The sequence below is a fragment of the Symphalangus syndactylus genome, chromosome 18, assembly GCF_028878055.3.
Source record: "Symphalangus syndactylus isolate Jambi chromosome 18, NHGRI_mSymSyn1-v2.1_pri, whole genome shotgun sequence".
Lineage (NCBI taxonomy): Eukaryota > Metazoa > Chordata > Mammalia > Primates > Hylobatidae > Symphalangus > Symphalangus syndactylus.
Window position 1 is genome coordinate 58,520,127 of NC_072440.2, and position 15,491 is coordinate 58,535,617.

Here is a 15,491-nt window from a genome sequence, read left to right on the forward strand (position 1 = left end):
GTGAGTCAAATCTAGCCTGTTGCCTGTTTTTGGAAATACAGTTTTACTGGAACACAGCCATATCCATTCAGTTACTTAGTTCTTTGAGAAATTGCCATACTGTTTTACATAGATATTGTACTAATTTGCATTCCCACCAGCAGTGTATAAGCGTTCCTTTTCACCATATCCGTGTCAACATCTATTGTTTTTTTGTTTTTTTAATAATGGCCATTCTGGCTGGGATACGGTGGTATCTCATTGTGGTTTTAATGTGCATTTCCCTGATGATTACTGATGTCGAGCATTTTTTTTTTTTTTTTTTTTTTTTTTGACAGAGTCTCGCTTGGCCGCCCAGATTGGAGTGCAGTAGCACCATCTCGGCTCACTGCAAGCTCCGCCTCCTGGGTTCACGACATTCTCCTGCCTCAGCCTCCCGAGTAGTTGGGACTATAGGTGCCTGCCACCATGCCCGTCTAATTTTTTATATTTTTAGTAGAGACGGGGTTTCACCATGTTAGCCAGGATGGTCTCGGTCTCTTGACCTCATGATCCGCCCCCCTCGGCCTCCCAAAGTGCTGGAATTACAGGCGTGAGCCACCATGCCCGGCAATGTTGATCATTTTAAAATATATTTGTTGGCCATTTGTATATCTTCTTTTGAGAAATGTCTATTGCCCACTTTTTTTATTTTTATTTTATTTTATTTTTGAGACGGAGTCTCACTCTGTCGCCCAGGCTGGAGTGCAGTGGCTTGATCTCGGCTCACTGCAAGCTCCGCCTCCTGGGTTCACACCATTCTCCTGCCTCAGCCTCCCAAGTACCTGGGACTACAGGTGCCTGCCACCACACCTGGCTAATTTTTTGTATTTTTAGTAGAGACGGGGTTTCACCGTGTTGTCCAGGATGGTCTCAATCTCCTGACCTGGTGATCCACCCACTTTGGCCTCCCAAAGTGCTGGGATTACAGACGTGAGCCACCATGTCCGGCCCATTTGCCCACTTTTTGATGGGATTATTTGTCTTTTTCTTGATGATTTGTTTGAGTTCCTCGTGGATTCTTGACATTAGATGCATAGTTTGCAAATACCGTCTCCCTCTCTGTGGGCTGTCTGTTCACTCTGGTGATTATTTCTTTTGCTGTGCAGAAGCTCACTAGTTTAAGTACTATTTATTTATTTTTGTCTTTGTTGCTTTTGCTTCTGGGGTCTTAGTCATAAATTCTTTGCCTAGGCCAATGTCCAGGAGAGTTTTTCCTAAGTTTTCTTCTAGAATTTCTATGATTTCAGGTCCTAGATTTAAGTCCTTAATCCATCCCAAGTTGATTTCTGTATATGGTGAAAGACAGGGAATCCAGCTTCACTCCTCTACATGTGGCTATTCAGTCTTCCCAGCACCATATACCAAACAGGGTGTCCTCTTCCCCAGTTTTTGTTTTTGTATGCTTTATCAAAGATCAGTTGGTTGTAAGTATTTGGCTTTATTTCTGGGTTCTCTATTGTGTTCCATTAGTCTATGTGTCTACTTTTATACCAGTACCATGCCATTCCAGTTAGTACAGTCTTGTAGTATAATTTGAAGTCCAACAATGTAATGCCTCCAGATATGCCATTTTTGCTTAGGATTGCTTTGGCTATTTGGGTTCTCTTTTGATTTGATTTCTTTCTTTCCATTCTTTCCTTTCTTTCTTTCAACAGAGTTTCGTTCTGTCGCCCAGGCTGGACTGCAGTGGTGTGATCTTGGCTTACTGCAACCTCCACCTCCTGGTTCAAGTGATTCTCATGCCTCAGCCTCTCAAGTAGCTGGGATTACAGGCATACACCACCATGCCAGGCTAATTTTTGTATTTTTAGTAGAGATGGGGTTTTGCCATGCTGGCCAGGCTGATCTTGAACTCCTGGCCTCAAGTGATCCCCCCATCTCAGCCTCCCAGAGTGCTGGGATTACAGGTGTGAGCCACCGCACCTTGCCCTCTGTCGATTTCCATAAGAATATTAGGGTTACTGTCTCTAATTCTGTGAAAAATGACATTGGTATCCTGATAGAAATTGCATTGAATCTGCAGATTGCCCTGGGCAGTATGGTCATTTTCACAATATTGATTCTTTTAATCCATGAGCATGGGATAGATTTCTATTTGTTTGCGTCATCTGTGATTTCTTTCAGCAGTGTTTTGTACTTCTCCTTATAGAGATCTTTCACCTCCCAGGTCAAGTATATTCCCATGTATTTTATCTTCTCTGCAGCCACTATAAAAAGGACTGAGTTCCTGATTTGATTCCCAGCTTGATTGTTGCCAGGGCATAGCAGTGCCACTGATCTGTGTACATCGATTTTACAACTTGAAACCCTATCAAATCTAGGAGTCCTTTGGAGGAGTTTTCATGGTTCTCCAGGTATGCTATCATATCATCGGCAGAGACAGCTTGACCTCCTCCCCTCCTACTTTGATGCCCTTCACTTCTTTCTCTGGCCTGAGTGTTCTGGCTAGGATCCTCAGTACTGTATCGAATAGAATTGGTGAAAATGGGCATCATTATCTCATTCCAGTTCCGAGGGGAAATGCCTTCAACTTTTCCCCATTCAGTATGTTGTTGACTGTAAGTTTATCATACATGCTTTTATTATTTTGAGGTGTGTTTGTTCATGCCTGCAATCCCAGCTACGTGGGAGGCTGAGGCATGAGAATCACTTGAACCAGGAGGTGGAGGTTGCAGTGAGCTGAGATGACATCCCCTTAATCACAAAGGGATGCCGCATTTTATTAAATGTTCTTTCTGTATCTTTTGAAATGATCATATGGTTTTTGTTTTTAATTTTGTTTATGTGGTGAGTCACATTTATTGACTTACATATGTTGAACCATCCCAGCATCCCTAGGATGAAACCCGCTTGATCATGGTGAATTATCTTTTTTTTTTTTTTTTTGAGATGTAGTCTCGCTCTGTTGCCCAGACTGGAGTGCAGTGGCTTGATCTTGGCTCCCTGCATCCTCGGACTCCCGGGTACAAGCAATTTTCCTGCCTCAGCCTCCTCAGAAGCTGGGACTACAGGTGCATGCCACCACGCCCGGCTAAATTTTTTATTTTTAGTAGAGACGGGGTTTCACCATGTTGGCCAGGATGGTCTTGATCTCCTGACCTTGTGATCCACCCGCCTTGGCCTCCCAAAGTGCTGGGATTACAGGCATGAGCTACCGCGCCTGGCCTGAATTATCTTTTTGATGTACTGTTGGATTTGGTTTGCTAGTATTTTGTTGAGGATTTTTGCATCTATGTTCGTCAGGGATATTGGTTTGTAGTTTTCTTTTTTGGTTATGCCCTTGAACTGGAGCATTATTATTATTATAATTTTTTTTGAGACGGAGTTTCACTCTTGTTGCCCAGCACGAACTGGAGCATTTTTTTTTTTTTTTTTTTTTTTTTGAGGTGGAGTCTCACTCTGTTGCCCAGGCTAGAGCGTAGTGGCGCAATCTCAGCTCACTGCAAGCTCTGCCTCCTGGGTTCACACCATTCTCCTGCCTCAGCCTCCTGAGTAGCTGGGACTACAGGTGTCTGCCACCACGCCCGGCTAATTTTTTGTATTTTTAGTAGAGATGGGGTTTCACTGTGTTAGCCAGGATGGTCTTGATCTCCTGACCTCATGATCCGCGTGCCTCAGCCTCCCAAAGTGTTGAGATTACAAGTGTGAGCCACCACACCCCGCTGAACTGGAGCATTTAAAATTTTTTTAATTTAATTTAATTTTTGAGACAGGGTCTCACTTTGTTGCCCAGGCTGGAGTGCAGTGGTGTGATCTCGGCTCACTGCATCCTTGATCTCCTGGGCTCAGGCGATCCTCCCACCTCAGCCTCCCAAGTAGCTGGGTCTATAGGCATGTGCGACAAAGCTTGGCTAATTTTTGTATTTTTAGTAGAGATGGGGTTTCACCTTGTTGCCCAGGCTGGTCTTGAACTCCTGAGCTCAAGTGATTTGCCTGTCTTGGCCTTCTAAAGTGCTGGGGATTATAGGCGTGAGCCACTGCACCCAGCCTGGAATGTTTTTAAATGGGCAAAAGTAACTTTGGATATAGTTCTAGCATGGCTCATTCAGGTTGCAAGAAAGACAGGCCTAAGTAGTCATTTAGCATTTCCCAAACTGTAGGAACAGAGTTCTGTATTATCATAGTAGATATTCAAATAATTCTGAGAAGTATAAAATGGTTAAGAGCATGGACTCCAGAGCCAGTCTGTGCAAGGGTTTGAATCACCTCTACTGCATACTAGCCTGTCACACTTTCACACCCTCCCCTTTTGATAGTCAAGTTATTTAACCTTTTTGTGCCTTGTTTCTTCCCCTACTAGGGATAATAATAGTACCTATCTTATAGAGTTCTGTGAAGAGTAAATGAGCTACCATATGTAAAGTACTTAGAACTGTGCCAGGGACATATTAAGTACTCAATAATTATAATAATTCTTATCCTTATTTGGATGCAGTGTATAGTCTATTGTAATTCTTGGAGACTCACAATATACGTTAACATTAAAGTCTCTAAGGAAGACCTACAGTAACAAAATCTTTTCTTAGTAATTATTTGAAAGAACTGGCAACTATTGACCTAGAATCAGCTAAAAGAAGTTTCAAATCTTAAGAAATACTTTTTTCAAAGATGTGGGTGAGGAATTTCTCCCAAATAATTTACATTAATTTTCCCCAAATTGACCATGGAATACCTTTTCAAGGATGCCTACTAAGATAATTTTAAGGAAACGTTTGAGAAGTATTCACTTAATTGACCCAAGGACTGGGAATTTATTGAAGGATCAATGGCAATTCTCCTTTAGGGTTTGGCCATTCTGAGAGTTGCTAACCTCTTGTTGTGTGTCTAGTTCTCTCTTACACTCTTTTTTTTTTTTTTTTTTTTTTTTTTGAGACGGAGTCTCTCTCTGTCGCCCAGGCTGGAGTGCAGTGGCGCAATCTTGGCTCACTGCAAGCTCCGCCTCCCAGGTTCACGCCGTTCTCCTGCCTCAGCCTCTCCGAGTAGCTGAGACAACAGGCGCCCACCACCACGCCCGGCTAATTTTTTGTATTTTTTAGTAGAGACGGGGTTTCACCGTGGTCTCGATCTCCTGACCTCGTGATCTGCCCGCCTCGGCCTCCTAAAGTGCTGGGATTACAAGCGTGAACCACCGTGCCCGGCCGCCTCTCTTACACTCTTATATTAGCTTCTCTATGTATCTTTATGACAGCCTACAAAAGCTCTAAACCAGCTCTGTCCAATAGTACTTTCTGTGATGATAGAAATGTTCTGTATCTATGCCGGGTGCAGTGGCACGCACCTGTAGTCCCAGCTGCTTGGGAGGCTGAGGCAGGAGCGTTGCTTGAACCCAAGAGTGTAGGCTATAGTATGCTATGATGGTGTCCACATTAAGTTCAGCGTCAATATGGTGACCTCCTGGGAGTGGGGACCACCAGATTGCCTAAGGAGGGTGAACCAGGCCAGGTCAGAAACAGAACAGGTCAAAACTCCTCTGCTGTTCAATAGTGGGATCACACCTGTGAATGGTGAACAGCCACTGCACTCCAGCCTGGGCTAAGACCCTGTCTCTTTAGGAAAAAAAAATAAAAAATAAAAAATATTCTCTATCTGCACTCTCCAATCTGGTAGCCACTAGCTACCATGTGGCTATTGAGCACTTGCACTGTGGCTAATACATCTGAGGAACTGAATCTTTAATTTTATTTAAGTAAAATAAAAAATTAAACGGCCACATATTGCTAATGGCTCCTGTACTGGGCAGTGCAGATCTAAACACACTGGGTCCCAGTTACCTCTCTGACCTTTTACTTTGTACCCTCACCTCTTTCACACTGACCTCTTTGCTGTTTCTGAAACATGCCTGGTCATTATTGCCTTAATTTTGTTTTCACTAGAGACCTAATGTCATATCTATCTGCATGGCCAACTTCTTTACTTTCTTTTGATTAGCCATCTTTCTTTGATCTGGAGGATCCCAGTTGGGATCACTGGTTTGAATAGTTGCAGTCTGGTTAGGAGGATTCACCTCCTAAGCACAGGGCTTTGCAAGGTAAAACAAACTGCCTGGGCCTTTCACAGGTGAAGCTAGTGTTTTTTTTTTTTTAATGGCAAACAGCTTATACTGTTATTATCTATTCACAGGTTTTATCTCTAGTGCCCAGGAGAATGCCTGGCATAAAGATAATCTTATTGTATTCTGGCTAAGAAATCTTTGCCTAACCTAAGTTCACAAAACTTTTCCTATTTTAGGAGTTTTAGCTTTTACATTACCCACTTGTTTTAATGTTCCCTTTCCTCCCCCTACTTTGTTTTTTTTTTTTTTTTGATTAATCAAATTTAAAAATGATTTTATTTTTCTAAATTAACTTTTTTTTTTTTTTTTTTGAGACGGTGTCTCGCTCTGTCACCCAGGCTGGAGTGCAGTGGCGCAATCTCGGCTCACTGCAAGCTCCGCCTCCCGGGTTCACGCCATTCTCCTCCTGTCTCAGCCTCTCTGAGTAGCTGGGACTACAGGCGCCTGCCACCACGTCCGGCTAATTTTTTGTATTTTTAGTAGAGACAGGGTTTCATCGTGGTCATGATCTCCTGACCTCGTGATCCGCCCGCCCCGGCCTCCCAAAGTGCTGGGATTACAAGCGTGAGCCACCACGCCCAGCCATTAACTTGTTTTTTACTCCTGTTATTTCCTTAGTGATTACAACATGCATTCTTGAATCAATATGGTCTAATAAAAGCAATAGTTTTACTACTTAACAGATTCTGCTAGAAACTTAAAACCTTGATACTTACAGTGTGTGATGTATAGATGAGCAACATCTAAGCCATCAGGAGCTTGTTAAGATGCAGAATCTCAAGCCCTGTCCCAAACCTATTGAATCATAATGGGTAATTTATACATACACTAAGGTTTGGGAAATACTTTCTTAGAGAACTTTAGCTCCATTTATTATCTCCTGTATTTTGTGTTATAAATTTTTTAAACTTATTATTTTGTATAGCTGATGTTCATTTATATTTACTCATATATTTACTCTTTCCAGCATTATTCATTCCCTCCTGCATTCCTCTGCTTCTGTCTGGGATAGTTTTCTTTCAGTATTTTCTTTAATATTTCTTTTAGTGTAGGCCTGCTATTTATTAATTCCCTCAGTTTTCATTTCTTTAATTGAGATGCAATTCACACCATAAAAGTCACCATTTTAAGGTATACAATTCAGTGGTTTTTAGTATTTTCACAAGGTTGTTCAACCATACCGCTATCTAATTCTAGAACATTTTCCTCGTTCTCAAAAGAAATCTGGTGCCATTAAGAGTCAATCCTCATTTTCCTCTCCTTCCATCCTCTGACAACCACCAATCTGCTTTCCATATCAATGGATTTGTCTACTATGGAGATTTAATAAATTGAATCATACAGTATATGGCCTTTTGTGACTGTCTTTTTGCACTTAACATAATATTTTTAAGGTTCATCCATGTTGTAATGTGTGTTTTATTCATTTCTTCTTTTATTTATTTTTTTTGAGACGGAGTCTTGCTCTGTCGCCAGGCTGGAGTGTAGTGGTGTGATCTCGGCTCACTGCAACTTCCACTTCCTGGGTTCAAGTGATTCGCCTGCCTCAGCCTTCTGAGTAGCTGGGACTACAGGCACGTGCCACCATGCCCGGCTAATTGTTTGCATTTTAGTAGAGATGGGGTCTCACCATGTTGGCCAGGATGGTCTTGATCTCCTGACCTCATGATCCACCTCCCTCGGCCTCCCATAGTGCTGGGATTACAGATGTGAGCCACCGTGCCTGGCCTATTCATTACTTTTTTATGATTGAGTAGTATTCCATTGTATGGTTATCCCACATTTTGTTCATTCACTAATTAATGGATATTTTGGTTGTTTCCACTTTTTGGCTATTATAAATCTGCTATGAAAATTTGTGTACTAGTTTTTCCATGGGCAGGTTTTCAGTTCATTTGGGTAGATACCTAAGAGTAGAATTGCTAGATCATATAGTAACTCTATGTTTATCTTTTCTAGGACCTGCCATACTATTTCCACCGTGGTTGTACCATTTTATATTCCCATGAGTAATGTATGAATATTCCTATTTCACTCTCAGTTTTGAAGAGTATTTTCTCTGAGTATTTTATGTTAGGTGCTATTTCAGCTTCCATCATTTCTGTTGAGTATGCAGCTTGTAGCTCCTTTCAAGGTAATGTGTCTTATTTCCCTCTATCTGCTTTAACATTTTCTCTGTTTTTATTATTATTATTATTATTATTTTAACAGTTTGACTATGACAGATGTAGGTGTGATTTTCTTTGTAGTATCTTGGAGTTGAATGAAAGTCTGAAAGCTATGGGTTCAATATTTTATGAGTTGATGTCTCATCAGTTTTAGAAAATTATTGGTCATTGATATTCAAATATTGTTTCTAACTCCCTTCTCTCCCTTCTTAAATTCTAATTATATGTGTATCAGACCTCTTGGGTATATTACTTAGGTCTCTTATATGCTCATCTTTCCCCCCCCCCTTTTACTTTTTTTCTCCTCTATAGTTGATTTTAGGGATTTTCTTTTTCTTTTTTTTGAGATGGGGTCTCACTGTTGCCCAGGCTGGAGTGCAGTGGTGTGATCACGGTTCACCACAGCCTAAACCTCCTTAGGCTCAGGTGATCCTCCCACCTCAGTTTTTGTATTTTTAGTAGAGATAGGGTTTTGCCATGTTCCCTAGGCTGGTCCTGAATTCCTGGGCTCAAGCAATCTACCCACATCGGCCTACAAAATTGTTGGGATTACAGACTTGAGCCACTGCACCTGGCCATCATTTTGAGGATAGAAAATCTTGTTGTTAGCTGTATCAAATCTTGCTAAATCCATCCACACAGTTCTTAATTTCGTGTATTATATATTTTAGTCTTGTACATTGAATTCTTCGTTACATGGTCATTTCTGTGGTGAAATTTTCTCTTATCATCTATTTTGTTTGCTTTGAAAATACATGTGTTAGTCCGTTTTCACGCTGCTGATGAAGACATACCCGAAACTGGGCAATTTACAAAAGAAAGAGGTTTAATTAGACTCACAGTTTCACCTGGCTGTGGAGGCCTCACAATCATGGTGGAAAGCAAGGAGAAGTCACATCTTACATGGATGACAGCAGGCAAAGAGAGAGCTTGCGCAGAAAAACTCCCATTTTTAAAACCGTCAGATCTTGTGAGACTTACTGTCACAAGAACAGCATGGGAAAGACTGGCTCCCATGATTCAGTTACCTCCCACGGAATCCCTCCCACAACACATGGGAATTCAAGATGAGACTTGGGTGGGGACACAGCCAAACCATATCAGTACACAACTAACATATGCCTTTGCTCATCCATATGGCATCTTTGTGTGAATTTGAAAAAGATCCTACTCTCTAGGTGTAAGAATAGCTTGGTGAATGGAGAGGGGGTAAGGAAAAAGTTACACTCATAAATTGTTGGTAGAAGTGTAAACTGATACAATTTCTTCTGCCTTTTGATTTTTTTCTATCTATATCAGCGTATAAAATCTTTCTTATTCTTTTGGCTGGATTTATAATAATTACATGGATCTAATAAAACTTATTTATGCCTTGCAAAGCCCTGTGCTTATCCATTTTCCTGTTGTCTAACATTTAAATTATTTCTAACATCATGCTAATACAAATGATGCTATTATGACTATCCTTGTATTAATATATGTTATTTTGTTTACACATGTAAGTGCATCTATAGGATAAATTACCAGAAGTGGAGAAAATTTCTAGAATTGAGAGGTTATGCAATTTTTACATTTTTATAGATATTCCCAAGTTGTTCTGTAAGAAATTGTATCAGGCCAGGCTTGGTGGCTCAGGCCTGTAATCCCAACTCTTAGGTAGTGAGAGGTGGAAGGATAGCTTGAGCCTAGGAGTTTGAGACCTGCTTGGGCAATATAGCGAGGCCTCCCCTTCTACCAATAATGTATGAATGTATGGGTGTAACTTTTCCCTTACCCCTTAACCAACAAAATGTATTGCTAATTTTTTATTTCTGTTAGTAGGGGAGGTAAAAAAAAATATTGTCTTTAAGTTTTAATTTTCTTTTTTTTTTTTTTTTGAGGCGGAGTCTCGCTCTGTCGCCCAGACTGGAGTGCAGTGGCGCAATCTCGGCTCACTGCAAGCTCCGCCTCCCGGGTTCACGCCAGTCTCCTGCCTCAGCCTCTCCGAGTAGCTGGGACTACAGGCGCCCACCACCACGGCCGGCTAATTTTTTGTATTTTTAGTAGAGACGGGGTTTCATCGTGGTCTCGATCTCCTGACCTCGTGATCCGCCCGCCTTGGCCTCCCAAAGTGCTGGGATTACAAGCGTGAGCCACCGGGCCCAGCCTAATTTTCTTTTAAAATAACACGCCTGTAATCCCAGCACTTTGGGAGGCTGAGGTGGGCGGATCACGAGGTCAGGATATCGAGACCATCCTGGCTAACATGGTGAAACCCTGTGTCTACTAAAAATACAAAAAAAAAATTAGCCGGGCGAGGTGGCGGGCGCCTGTAGTCCCAGCTACTCGGGAGGCTGAGGCAGGAGAATGGCGTGAACCCCTTGGGGCGGAGCCTGCAGTGAGCCAAGATCACGCCACTGCACTCCAGCCTGGGCGACAGTGAGACTCCGTTTCAAAAAAAAAATAAATAAATAAAATAACTGAGGTCACACATTTAAAAAAATGTGTTTAAAAGCCACATGGAGTTCCTTTTTTTGTGATTTGTCTGTGCATGTCCTTTGTCCATTTTTTCCATTGAACTGTTTGTCCATTTTATTACTGATTTGTAGGAGCTTTATCTATACTAAGAAAACTAGCCATTTATCATGTGTTGCATTTTTTTAACTGATTTGTTACTAATCTTTTTGGTCTTAATCCATATTTTCCATGCAGACATTAAAATTTTTTATGTTGTCATATTTATCTGTCTTTTCTATTCTGTTTTATGGCTTATGTGTTGTACTTAGGACTTAGTTCTACATAATAAAAGATTCTTTCCTTTTAATATTTTATAATTTTATTTCAAAATATTTAATCATTTGAATTACCTATGATTTTTTATATAGAGGTGATAAGTTTTTTTATATATGATTTGAATAATCAAAATTTATAATAGGAGAATTTATGTTCTGTTGCTCTTGGATGGCATGTTCTGTACATGTCTGTTGGGTTCATTTGGTTTAAAGTATAGTTCAAGTCTGATATATTCTGTATTGGTTTCTGTCTGGATGATCTGTCCATTGTTGAAAGTTGCATATTGAAGTTCCCACTGTCACTGTATTGCTGCCTATTTCTCCCTTCAGATTTGTTAATATTTGCTTCATATATTTAGGTGCTGTGATTTTGGGTGTATATGTATTTATAATTATACCCTCTTAATGAATTCACCTTTTTATAATTAAACAATTATTTTGTCTCTTGTTAATAGATTTTGACTTAAAGTCTATTTTGTATAAGTATAGTTATCCCTGCTCTCTTTTGGTTTCCGTTTTGCGTGGAATATCTTTTCTGTCCCTTCACTTGCAATCTGTGCATATCCTTAAAGCTGAAGTGAGTCTTTTGTAAGCAGCATATAGTTTTTGTAAGCAGCATCTCTTTGGGTCATGTTTTTTTTTTTAATTTAAAACTTTTATTGGGTCCTGAATTTTTATCCATTCAATCATTCTGTTTTTTGATTGGAGAACTTACTCCATTTACACTTAAAGTAATTATTGATAGGTAAGGACTTACTATTGCCATTTTGTCAATTGTTTTCTGACTGTTATGTAAACCTTTTGTTCCTTTTTTGTCTTCTTTGCTGATTTGATGATTTTCTATAGTATGCTTTGGTTCCTTTATCTTTTGTGTATCTGCTATAGGTATTTGCTTTGTGGTTACCTTGATGCTTACATAAACATAGTTATAGCAGTCTATTTTAAGCTGATACATAATGGGGAAAGGATAGTTTCCAACATATATGGTCCTGGGAAAACTGGCTATCACATGCCATGAAGTGAAATTGGATCCTTAACTTACACCACACACAAAAATAAACTCAAAATAGAATAAATACTTAAACGTGGCCGGGCACGGTGGCTCATGCCTGTAATCCCAGCACTTTGGGAGGCTGAGGCGGGCGTATCACCTGGGGTCGGGAGATCAAGACCCTCCTGGCTAACATGGTGAAACCCTGTCTCTACTAAAAATACAAAAAAAATTAGCCTGGCATGGTGGCGGGCACCTGTGGTCCCAGCTACTTGGGAGGCTGAGGCAGGAGAATGGCATGAACCCAGGAGGAGGTGCTTGCAGTGAGTGGAGATTGCTCCACTGCACTCCAGCCTGGGCGACAGAGCAAGACTCCATCTCAAAAAACAAAAAGAAAAACAAAAAAACTTAAGACCTGAAACTCTAAAACTCCTAGAAGAAAACATGGGGGAAAAATTTCTTAATATTGGTCTTGGCAATGATTTTTTGGATGCGACACCAAAAAACTAGGCAAAAAAAGCTGATAGGACTACATCAAACTAAAAATTTCTCCACAAAAAAGGAAACAGTCAACAAAAATGAAAAAGTAACCTATGGGGTGGGATAAAATATTTGCAAATCATATGCCTGATAAGGGTTAATATCCAAAATATATAAGGAACTCATACAACTCTATAGCAAATAAATAAATAACCTGATTTTTAAAATGGGCAAAATACCTGAATATAATTTGTACAAAGAAGACCTACAAACTGCTAACGGGGTATGAAAAGCTGCTCAACATCACTACCATAGGATCCAGCAATATCACTTCTGGATATGTCTCTGAAGGAAATAAAATTACTATCTTGAAGAGATATCTGCACTTCCATGTATATTGCAGCATTATTCACAATGACCAAGATAGAGAAACAACCTAAGTGTCCATTGATGGATGAATGAATAAAAAAAATGCACATGTACAAAATACAACATTATTCAACCTTAAGGAAATCCAGCCTGTAATCCCAGCACTTTGGGAGGCCGAGGCGGGCGGATCACCTGAGGTCGGGAGATCGAGACCATCCTGGCTAACACGGTGAAACCCCATCTTTACTAAAAATACAAAAAATTAGCCGGGCGTGGTGGCGGGCACCTGTAGTCCCAGCTACTCAGGAGGCTGAGGCAGGAGAATAGCATGAACCCGGGAGGCAGAGCTAGCAGTGAGCCAAGATCGTGCCACTGCACTCCAGCCTGGGCAACAGAGCGAGACTCTGTCTTACAAAAAAAAAGAAAAAAAAAAAAAAGGAAATCCTGACATTTGCAACAATATGGATGAACCTAGAGGATGTCATGCTAAAGGAAATGAGCGAGACACAGAAAGACAAATATTGTATGATCTAACTTATATGTAGGATCTAAAAATGTTGGATTCATAAAAACAGAGAGTAGAAGGGTGGTTACCAGGGGACAAGGGTGTGAGAAATGGGGTGACATTGGTCAAGGGGTACAAATCTTCAGCTATAAGATAAATAAGTTCTGGAGACCTAGTATACAGTGTGGTGACTGTAGTTAATGTATTATACACTTGAAATTTGCTAAGAGAGTAGATCTTGTGTATTTTCACCATATATACACAAAAGATAGCTCTGTGAGGTGATGGATATGTTAATTAGCTTGATTGTGGTAATCATTTCACAATGCATACATATATCAAAACATCACATTATATACCTTCTATATATACGACTTTATTGGTCAATTTATACCTCAATAAAGCTAGAAAAATTTATAACAGGACTGGAATTATACTATGTATGTAGTAATTATATGTGGCTGCATATACTGAGCCCATTTGGCTCACATGTTACTGACACTCCCTCTACCCTTTTAAGATGAATTTGTCAGAGGATCAGAGGAAAATATCAGCAATGTTAATATATGTTGACATCCATATGCTATATGTATATGAAATTCAGTCACAATATTTTTCTCTATTTTGGAACTCATGTGGGAAGAAATAATAGTTAATCTAAGTAAATGAGTAATTAAACATTTTATTTTTCATTATCTCCTTAAGGAGTGCCATTCTGTTTTGTTTTGTTTTTTTGAGACGGAGTCTCGCTCTGTTGCCCAAGCTGGAGTGCAGCGGCACGATCTCGGCTCACTGCAAGCTCCGCCTCCCGGGTTCACGCCATTCTCCTGCCTCAGCCTCCCGACTAGCTGGGACTACAGGTGCTCGCCACCACGCCTGGCTAATTTTTTGTATTTTTAGTAAAGATGGGGTTTCACCGTGTTAGCCAGGATGGTCTTGATCTCCTGACCTTGTGATCTGCCCGACTTGGCCTCCCAAAGTGTTGGGATTACAGGCGTGAGCCACCACGCCCAGCCCTTAAGGAGTACTATTCTAACTCATTAAATTAGTTCCTGAATTTAATATGGCTGGTTATTTTAAGTACAACATATATATATAATCTGAGAAAGACATGCAAAGGTCTTTTTTCTCTGTCAAGTTTATCAATTGCAGATAAGATAGGAAAGGACTTGGGGCCGGGCGTGGCAGCTCATGCCTGTAATCCCAGCACTTTTGGAGGCCAAGGTGGGCTGATCACTTGAGGTCAGGAGTTCGAGACCAGCCTGGCCAACATGGCAAAACCGTATCTCTACTAAAAATACAAAAATTGTCTGGGTGTGGTGGTGCGCACCTGTAATCCCAGCTACTCAGGAGGCTGAGGCAGGAGAAGCGCTAGAACCTGGAGGCGAAGGTTGCAGTGAGCCAAGATCACACCACTGCCCTCCAGCCAGGGAAACAGAGTGAGACTCTGTCTCAAAAAAAAAAGAAAACGACTTGGGAAGTTATGTTTATTCTTTTTAGCCATACATAGAAATTTCTGTTTCTTTTTCTTTCTTTTTTTTTTTTTTGAGATGGAGTCTCGCTTTGTTGCCAGGCTGGAGTGCAGTGGGGCGATCTTTCACTGCAACCTCCGACTCCTGGGTTCAAGCAGTTCTCCTGTCTCAGCCTCCTGAGTAGCTGAGACTACAGGCTCGTGCCATCACGCCCAGCCAATTTTGTATTTTTAATAGAGACTGGGTTTTATCATGATGGCCAGAATGGTCTTGATCTCTTGACCTCGTGATCCGCCTGCCTCGGCCTCCCAGTGTGCTGGGATTACAGGCGTGAGCCACTGTGCCTGGCCAGAAATTTCTGTTTCTTAGCTTTCTAACAACCACACAGTATCCAGCTGAGTAGACACAGATATATTTTGACAAATAGAAGCTTCTGTGGAGCACTTACTACAGTGCATTTTTCTTTTAAATTTGTGAACATTTGATGGTGTTTTGTGAACATTTGATTAACTACTACTAACTCTAAATACTAGAGTTCTCCTCTAGTATTTAGAATCTTTCTGCACTAGTACTAACTCATCCATGGTATTTTCTTTGCTCTTAGAGGCCTTAGTAATGGTTTACATCAGTGTTTGAAGCAATTTCTGGACTTGCCAGATCCT

General features: G+C 40.7%; 1 protein-coding gene across 3 annotated transcripts in view; it reads left to right on the plus strand.

The window, feature by feature from the left end:
• TTC28 (tetratricopeptide repeat domain 28) overlaps positions 1-15,491 on the plus strand; it is a 755,749-nt gene that overhangs the window by 15,030 nt on the left and 725,228 nt on the right. The window contains exon 1 of one of the 3 annotated variants that reach the window (XM_063623363.1): positions 2,226-2,375. The exons of the other annotated variants lie outside the window; for them this stretch is intronic. Within the exon in view, the coding sequence (XP_063479433.1) occupies positions 2,364-2,375 (12 nt within the window). The 5' untranslated portion in view covers positions 2,226-2,363. Of the gene's footprint in view, positions 1-2,225; positions 2,376-15,491 lie in introns of those variants that run through there. 3 annotated transcript variants of the gene reach the window in all.